This window comes from Schistocerca nitens, chromosome 1, assembly GCF_023898315.1.
Source record: "Schistocerca nitens isolate TAMUIC-IGC-003100 chromosome 1, iqSchNite1.1, whole genome shotgun sequence".
Taxonomy (NCBI): domain Eukaryota; kingdom Metazoa; phylum Arthropoda; class Insecta; order Orthoptera; family Acrididae; genus Schistocerca; species Schistocerca nitens.
Window position 1 is genome coordinate 200,984,225 of NC_064614.1, and position 8,270 is coordinate 200,992,494.

The 8,270-nt window shown below is 34.8% G+C and overlaps 1 protein-coding gene across 4 annotated transcripts in view; it reads left to right on the top strand.

The window, feature by feature from the left end:
• The window catches only part of LOC126245665 (uncharacterized), a 102,406-nt gene extending 94,736 nt beyond the window's left edge, over positions 1-7,670 (top strand). For 2 of the 4 annotated variants that reach the window (XM_049948335.1, XM_049948337.1), the window contains one exon: positions 6,197-7,670. In XM_049948335.1, coding sequence (XP_049804292.1) covers positions 6,197-7,365 — 1,169 coding nt within the window. In that variant the 3' untranslated portion in view covers positions 7,366-7,670. The remainder of the gene's footprint in view (positions 1-6,196) is intronic. The other 2 variants (XM_049948334.1, XM_049948336.1) reach the window with 2 other exon arrangements.
• Positions 7,671-8,270: the final 600 nt, after the last annotated feature.

Here is an 8,270-nt window from a genome sequence, read left to right on the forward strand (position 1 = left end):
CCAGCATGTGAGAGATGACACAGGTTTGCGCGACTTGTGATGATTACAGACGCCTCACCCAACAACTCACCATGCTTTTATTCACTGCCAGGTTAGCATAGACATTCTACAAGCACCTATTGATATCTGCAATGCTCTGGTTTGCCAAAAGAAATTTGATGACAGCTCTCTGCTTGGAATGCACCTCTGTTACAGATGCCATTTCGAAGGCTACATGTAATGCCACCACCTGTTGGATCTTTATGAAACTACAGGGGCCAAAGTGGGAATATTCTATGTCCCACAACAAATTCCACATTTTCTCAACCAAAATAGGTTGAAGGGAAAAAATGTGTTGCATTACTTATTGAACACCCTCACAAGTTCTGCTGTTAGAAAATGTTTCTTTATGTTCTCGTACACTGTATATTCTTAACCTGGAAATGTTTGATGTGCAGATAATACATTTTCTTAAAGATGATCAATGTCAGAGTACAAGGTGCCATTGTTGATGATTATTATATTGAATGTAGTGACTCTAATGTGTCTTATTGAATGTAGTGACTCTAATATGTCAACTATAATGTCCTGTTGTTTAGTTGGAATTACATTTTGAGATGCAGCCACATACATTTGCAAGTTCTCTTGCTTTTGTAACAACTATTAATTATGTTTATTAGTCCATTATGTATCACAACAACCATCAACAATTAAATGTCTGATGTCATCATATTCACTAGATGTCCTTCCAAAAATATCAGCAAAGTGCTCACAATGGTTATTATAATTTGTATGGACATGGTCAGAGAGATAATAACCACATGACTTACGCCATTGTTCTTTAACTACTAAAAGAAATTCTTGCCCTCATCTTTGCTTAGATCTGCCAAGTACATGCAAATATGAGAAATAGAATGTGCCATACTATTACAGTTGAAAAAAAGTCTTCTGCATTGTATGAGGAATTCAATTAAAAAAATGAATTCTCCGAGTATTTACATAACAGTAACAACTACCCATAACCATGTTACACAAACCAAATTAGATAATAGAAAATTTAATTCAGCTTTTGTGTAGTCGTAGTGTCCCAGTTTTTGTATGGACAGCTTTTGTTAACTTCCCTGTTGAACTGTAATTTTGTCTTCGTCGTAAAAGAGAACACATGTTTACAAAACTATGATTTGCTTGAATGGTGCATGTTGCATTTTTGAAATTCTACCATCTGCCCAAAGTTAAATACAAGCTTCATCCTGGAAGGCTTCTTTTATGAAACCTATGGTTTTGAGGGCTGTATAGACTTATGATGAGACATGGAAAATGTGTCCAAAACATTGAATGGAACAAAACTTTTTGTTAAATTTTAAAAATAATGTTTGTTGTTAACTTTTGTGGTTATTTACCATCAGTTCTAGACCAGTGCTGTTCAGCATGTCCTTTGCAACTGTATTCTTACCTAAAAGATAAACTGTGCAGGTGCAATGTGATTGCTTCAGGACTTTCAAATAGAGTTGTTATCCATAGGGAATATTTTAAATAAAACATAAGGCTTAAGAGTCAATATTCTCACTATATTCCAGAATATGAAGTACAGTTGGGTGCTTGGGTTGTAAAAAAGACCTCCATCCTGTCAGGTTAGTCAAGGCAGATGTTGAGTGGTAGCGGAATGAAGTTGGAAACCCATCAGGAGAGTGAAGAGAGGAAAGATGTCATACGTCACTGAGAACCAGAGCCAGAGAGAACATCGATCTGTTGTTTGACACTCCAACACGTGTCTCAAACCAACATATGATCTTCCTCCCATGCTCCCTGTTGGTCACTCATACATGGTGCATAGAGACTTTTTAGCTAGAGCATTTTAGGGGAACAAGAAACTTAATGCTAGGTGACTATTCTACTTGGTACATAGTCCACAGCAGTTGGTACGTGATTATTTAGAGTGAAAGCCTAAGTGGAAAAAAATTTAAAATGAGCAATAAAAACTACTGATACACCCAAGGCAGGCGGTATGACCTGCACAACATATTATTTTGATTTAAATATTTATTATTTGCTAACATATATCAAAGTAAAAAGGATACGCCATAATAGTGGACTTTGTCTATGGTGTAAACATTGCAGCATTAATTATATCACATAACACAGCTAATACGGTGACAGTAGAGTGCAGTGTAGCAACACTAGTGGCTCATTCTTAAATTTAGATTTTGTAATCTGGAAAGACAGATATGTTTAAAGGGATACAACAGTGCTCAGCACTCTCAAAATTCCATATTATTTGAAAAATGCTGTAGGTGAACTGTTGAGGTAATTACGTGACTTTTGTAGTTAAATAACTTAATACAAAATTTTTATACCTTCATATATTGACTCCAACTAACCATTAATACTGCAGAAAAAATTTTGAAAGACTAAGATGCAGTAATCATATGTTACTGCATTTTTATTAATATTTTTAAAAAAGGTTTCTTTCTCTTCTTTCGTGTTTTTAGCTAAGTAGTGGAAACCTTTCAGATCCACAGGTATACCTCTGTCAGAAGTTGCATCATAACTGTATTTGTTTACATCTGACCAATACCAAAATTGTAAAAATGCCTGAAGCCATTTCTGTTGTGTATAAATTTGTGCTTTTTTGTTGTATTTTTTTCCTGTCTTTCCTCGAGACAGTTCTAGTGAAGTGGCACAGAGACTAAGGATTATTTTTTTACTATGTTCAGTAACATTACTGTGTTGTTTCTTGTGACACATTTTGCTAGACTTCTTGTTCAGTTTCTTTTTCTGTGTACTTTTAGGTTTGTTATGAATGTGTTGGGGGTAACAAATAATGGCAAGTTGGCTTGCCTTGTTGGTGAGTAGCTCCCTCCAGTCTATTGTGTGGAGTTCATTTGCATTTGTGTGGATGAAATAATGATCATACAAAAAGCCCTTTAAATTAATTCCAGACTAATTCTTTAACAATTCAAATGTTGTTTGATCTCTAATATCAGCTATTGTGCCACTTCCAAAGATTCTGGAACAGTTTTTATTTTTCCAAGATACAAAAAACAAATTTAATATCTCTTCAGTCTTGGCTTGTACTAAACATATAAGTCTATAAGAATGCAACTGCATATTACATTATTATGTGTTTGTCAAAAAGTACTTTATTTTAGAATTACTGATATACAAAGCATGGAAAAAGTATAATGTCTGTTGTGCTTACTTAAATCACAGTAGTCTTAATAGAAACTGAAACATATTCATCTTCATAGATCCTTTAATATTTTACAAACTGAACTTTATAAAGAGCTTCTCATTGCAGATATCGAATCTATTTCAATTCGCTTTAGAAGCACACTCTATTTTGAGATGAACACAGCAGCCAGGAAGCATTCTGCAATTCTTTGCATTGTCTAAATCCCTGCCGTAATGCTGTTTGTTGAAAATAGCATATTGCATGAGCATGACTAATTTTCAGGAGCAAGTTGGATAAATATTCCATGGCCCTTTCACAGGAACACCATCTCTGGTAAAATGCTATCAATAACGTTTATAGGCAAATGCTCAATAAAAGTTTCACAGCACACTATAAGAAAAGGCCTAACAGGTTGATCATTAGTTGTCTGCTGATTGCAAGAACATGAATACCATCTGTATGAGGAAATCCCTAAAAGACATGTAGAGCTCAATATCTCGTGTAACATTCCGAAATCAAGCTAAAATGTAATTAACATATTCATGCTGATACTACTGTTATTGCTTATTATGAAATGCTCAACAGATCATACTACTTAGAAGTGTTACACACCCACAAAACCAGAAATCTCATTTCAGTTTTAGCTCACATTCTGAGTTGATAAAGCATTTCTTATATACATATTCTCGCTTTTTTTAATAGCTCTATTACTTACTGCTTCTGTATGTTGTCTAATTTTGCAGTTCATCTTCACTGATACAGCACTTTGGAGAGATGTTTTGATACTTACTGTTCTATATTGTGAGTGAACAATATTTTTGGGTTGATGTAAACGAAATGTGAACATTTATTTTGAGATGCCACTAATTGCTAATTCAAAAGCAGTTTGACACACTTTTTGTCAAACCCCAATGATGTACATCAGACTTATGTGCATCATGAAGTACTATTATTATATTTTCGTTAAATGCTATCTTGCTGTACACTGTGATGAGCTGCAGGTAAAAATGGGTAATTGCCAGTCCAGTATTCAAGCATACAGCCCATCATCAGTGGTATCTGATGCAGAGGGCAAACAAATAAATGTATACATACCTGTCTGTAACATAAGGATAGTTTGTGTGTGTGTGTGTGTGTGTGTGTGTGTGTGTGTGTGTACATGGACAGATAGTATTCAAGGCTAGAATATATAAAGTATATAATGGTGGACTATATGAAGGAAAAAAGCTGAGGTTAACTGTCATGAACAATACACTGAGCAAGACGAAAGTAAGGTAACAAAATCTGTCTCTAGCATATAAAGAGTTTCTCAGCTCAGAAAGGGACCAAAATATGTTGTCAGATTTAGTTAATTTTACATGCATGAAAATGGGGAAAACTCTAATTCTAACATACCTGATTAAAACACTGTCGAAGTTTATTTGTATAGATCTTATTTCTTAACTCTGTCTGCTCATTAATGACATTTGATATTTCATCGTGTGACTGTATATTTCTTCTAGGATATTAGATAATCTACATTTTATTCCTAATGAAGAATGCTTTTAGCAATATCATTAACAGAATGCTCACTCTCTCTTAAATGACCACTAAATGCTGAGAGGGATTGGATTCACTACCATTAACATGTTCTCTAAACCTCATTTTGAAGTTTCTCCCAGTTTGCTCAGTGTAAAACTTGCAAAGATTACTACATATAATTACTTATCTGTGTCATATATAAAGTGTTCTCTATCCTGAAGCCAATTTGCAGCCCAAACGTGTGTAATCCTATCTTTTTTCTTTTGTTCACTCCTCTGTAATGTGACCTGATCTCTGTTCCCAGTTTGTTTCTTCTATTATACTGTTGGTCAGAGTTATTTCAGAAGCTACCTTTTCAGTGTAGGTAATTCAGTTTTAATATTCACCTCACTTAAAGGATTTTGACTACCCTATCAATCACTGAGCAGGAATATGCTGCTTTAATGGGTCATGGATGGCAAGAACTATTCTGAAGTATGCAGTCAGATGTAATGGATTTTCAGAATCCATTGAACAGGTGGTCACCACCTTCATTTTTAACCTTCAGATCAAAATGAAAATAGTTCAGTTTCCTCGTGCTGTATGGTGAAAGTGGTATCTTTATCTAACAATTTAAACCATTGGTAACATCTGTTAGCTTTGGCAAGAACGTCAATTTTATTTATTTATTTATTTATTTATCCATCTGTAAACAATCAGGATTGTATGGATGTTATCAACATAAATATACACAATAGATACACAATCCACATATCTACATAATGGTCATATACAACTTTTTTAGTCAGATCATTGCAAAGTTCAAAAAATTCATTTTCGACATGATCTAAAACTATATATGAGAGAGCTCCTGATAGGAAGTTCTCCATAGCTAGATCATTTTTAGTTCATATACACGGCCATTGAAGGTAAAATAGTTCAGAAATAGGACTAACTGGACAAGGTCACATTATACATCAGTTTCTGTTTGGCTCATTCTATTAAATTTATACAAGTTCATTTTGATAATGGATGTAGTTTCATTTATGGCTTCTCTTTTATGTCCAATTGCTTGCACATGGTAATGAAATTTTGAGCAAGAAAATATTAACATTCATGTACAATTACGATTTGGTAATATATGTTACTAGAAGTGAAATACACTTTGAGCAAGGAAAAATCGTTTCATAAAATTTAAGTACCATATTTGTGAAATTTCCTGTACAGCTTTCAGAGTACAATGTCAGAAGATGTCAGTATCAAGAAATGAGCAGTGATCTATGAAATAGTGTGTGTTCCTCAAATAAAAAAGATCTTTTGCATAAGAAATGCATTGATTTTAAAAAGTGTGAAGGTTAAAAAGCGTGATAACAAAATGGCTAGGGAAAGCTGAATTTCTCTCTATAATAAATGTCAAATAGGCATTCAGATGTGGCTGAAGTGGTTAAGATGATTGTTATTTATACAATAATGATTACATAGTATAGAATTTAGTTTTAGATATACATTTATCATGCTTTCTAAATAAGTGCTCATCTGTTCCAGCATCAACATCGAGTGCAACAAGCTCTGTAATTAATTTGGGTTCACCAAAACCAGAGAAGCGTCAGGCAAATTCTCCCCTACCTCCACCACCTGTTGGCAGTCCAGAGCTTAGATATACTGTACCTGTTACAAGTCTGGAAGAAATGTATGCAAAGGTGATGAAGAAGAAACACAAATCAGCTAGTCAGGTGGAGACCCCCACAGAACTAGCTGGACATCCTCAGCAGTCTGGAGACACTAGTCTGCTTGCAGAAGCTACTGCTATAAATGAGTGTATTACCCAGATTGAACCAATTAGTGACAGTTTTGGTACTGTAACAACAAGCAAAGCTGTCCCAGTAGAAGAAGCCAGTAGCAGTGATTTATGTGCATTACCCCAAGTGCAAACTGAAATCCAGAATGAGAGTGCTGTATATGAACACCTCCCAAAGCAAGGAAATTTCAAAGAACAGGAACCTGGTTATGAAAGTGTTGGGCCCAATAGTTTAGTTATGCCATATGACCCAGGTTATGAGGTTGTACATCAGGTCCAGCGTAATCCTTCAGATTGTGATCCGAATTATGAACAGCTTCGGCCACAGCGCAAAACTGATCCTCATCAGTACAATACAGACAACAGAGAGGAGGGTGGTATGAAACATGAATACAAAGGCACAGACAGTGGACAGAACAGAACAGATTTACATACGGGCTTCACGAGTGTAAATCTACCAGAGATGACATTAACTACTGATGAACCAAATTATGAGAGTATGACCAGTGATACTCATGAACCTAACTATGCTGTAGTTTCAGGAACATCAGGAGGAGAATCTGATTCAGCCTATGAAGTTGTTCACCAAGATGATCCTAACTATGAAAGTGTTAATTACTTCAATGTCAATAGTGTTGAGCCTCCATATGAAAGGCTCCATAACGAAGAAGCAAGAGACTCTGATAGTGAAACTGTTTCAGGTTATGAGAAAGTAAAACTACATTGCAACAGCTCACTTAGTACGTCACAGAGTGAGCAAATCTCAAATTATGTTTCACAACAAAATGCTGAACCAGGTTATGAAGAAGTGAGACACACATCCAGTACTGCAGTTGATAATGGGAGTTCAAATAATGACTATGGAAGTAGTGCTAATAGCAACATTGATATTTATGCTCGTATTACAAAAAGCTAAGTGAGGTGCATAAGAATATCATTGTGTTGCATGTCCAGTATTATGTGTGAATGTTTGTGTGTGACTGCTTTTCCATTATTGCTGTGCATGTGACTTGTAACTTTTTCGATGACAGTTTATAAAAATTGTACAGTGATATTAACTGCCTTTTTATAATCAGATTCTTACATATTATTTATTAATATTTTCATTAAATTTTTTATACTGAAAGTCATCATTGCCATTTTTCACAGAGTACCTAATATATACATATAGAAAAATATGAATTGTTGATTTATTTAGTATATTTATGATACATTATACAAATCATTAAAGTTTCCAATTATTGTGGTGTAAAAAGCAAATTATTTAATTTTTCATTAAATTATTTTAATTCTGATGTCTCATTCTTTGTCACTTCCAAGATTAGTCCATATTTGTCTTCATTCTCCTATGTACATAAGGTCTTGTTGCATAAATTGGCAACAAATAGCTTTCAGTATTTGAAGAGTTATGGAGACACAATATTCATGTGGCATCCCTTATATTTAATGCTGTGAACGAATGTATACACCTTCTCATTTATTGTATGCATCTCTGGAGCTTGGTCCTCAGTCTAAAATATTTGCACATATGTATCTGTACATTACAGCTGAAGCTAATACAGCCGCCTGCACGGTTGTAGGCACATTGCCATGGTTCACATGGCTTTCCCCGTTGCGGGTTAGAGTCCTCCCTCAGGCTGGGATTTGTGTGTTGTCCTTGGTTAAGTTAAAGTTACAGTAAGTAGTGTGTAAGCTTAGGGACGATGACCTCAGCAGTTTGGTCCCATAGGAACTTAAAAAGCTAGTACGTATTTATGTATGATGATGGATTAACACAACAGGTACCACTTGTGAAATTTGTTTTCTAATCAAACTTTAATA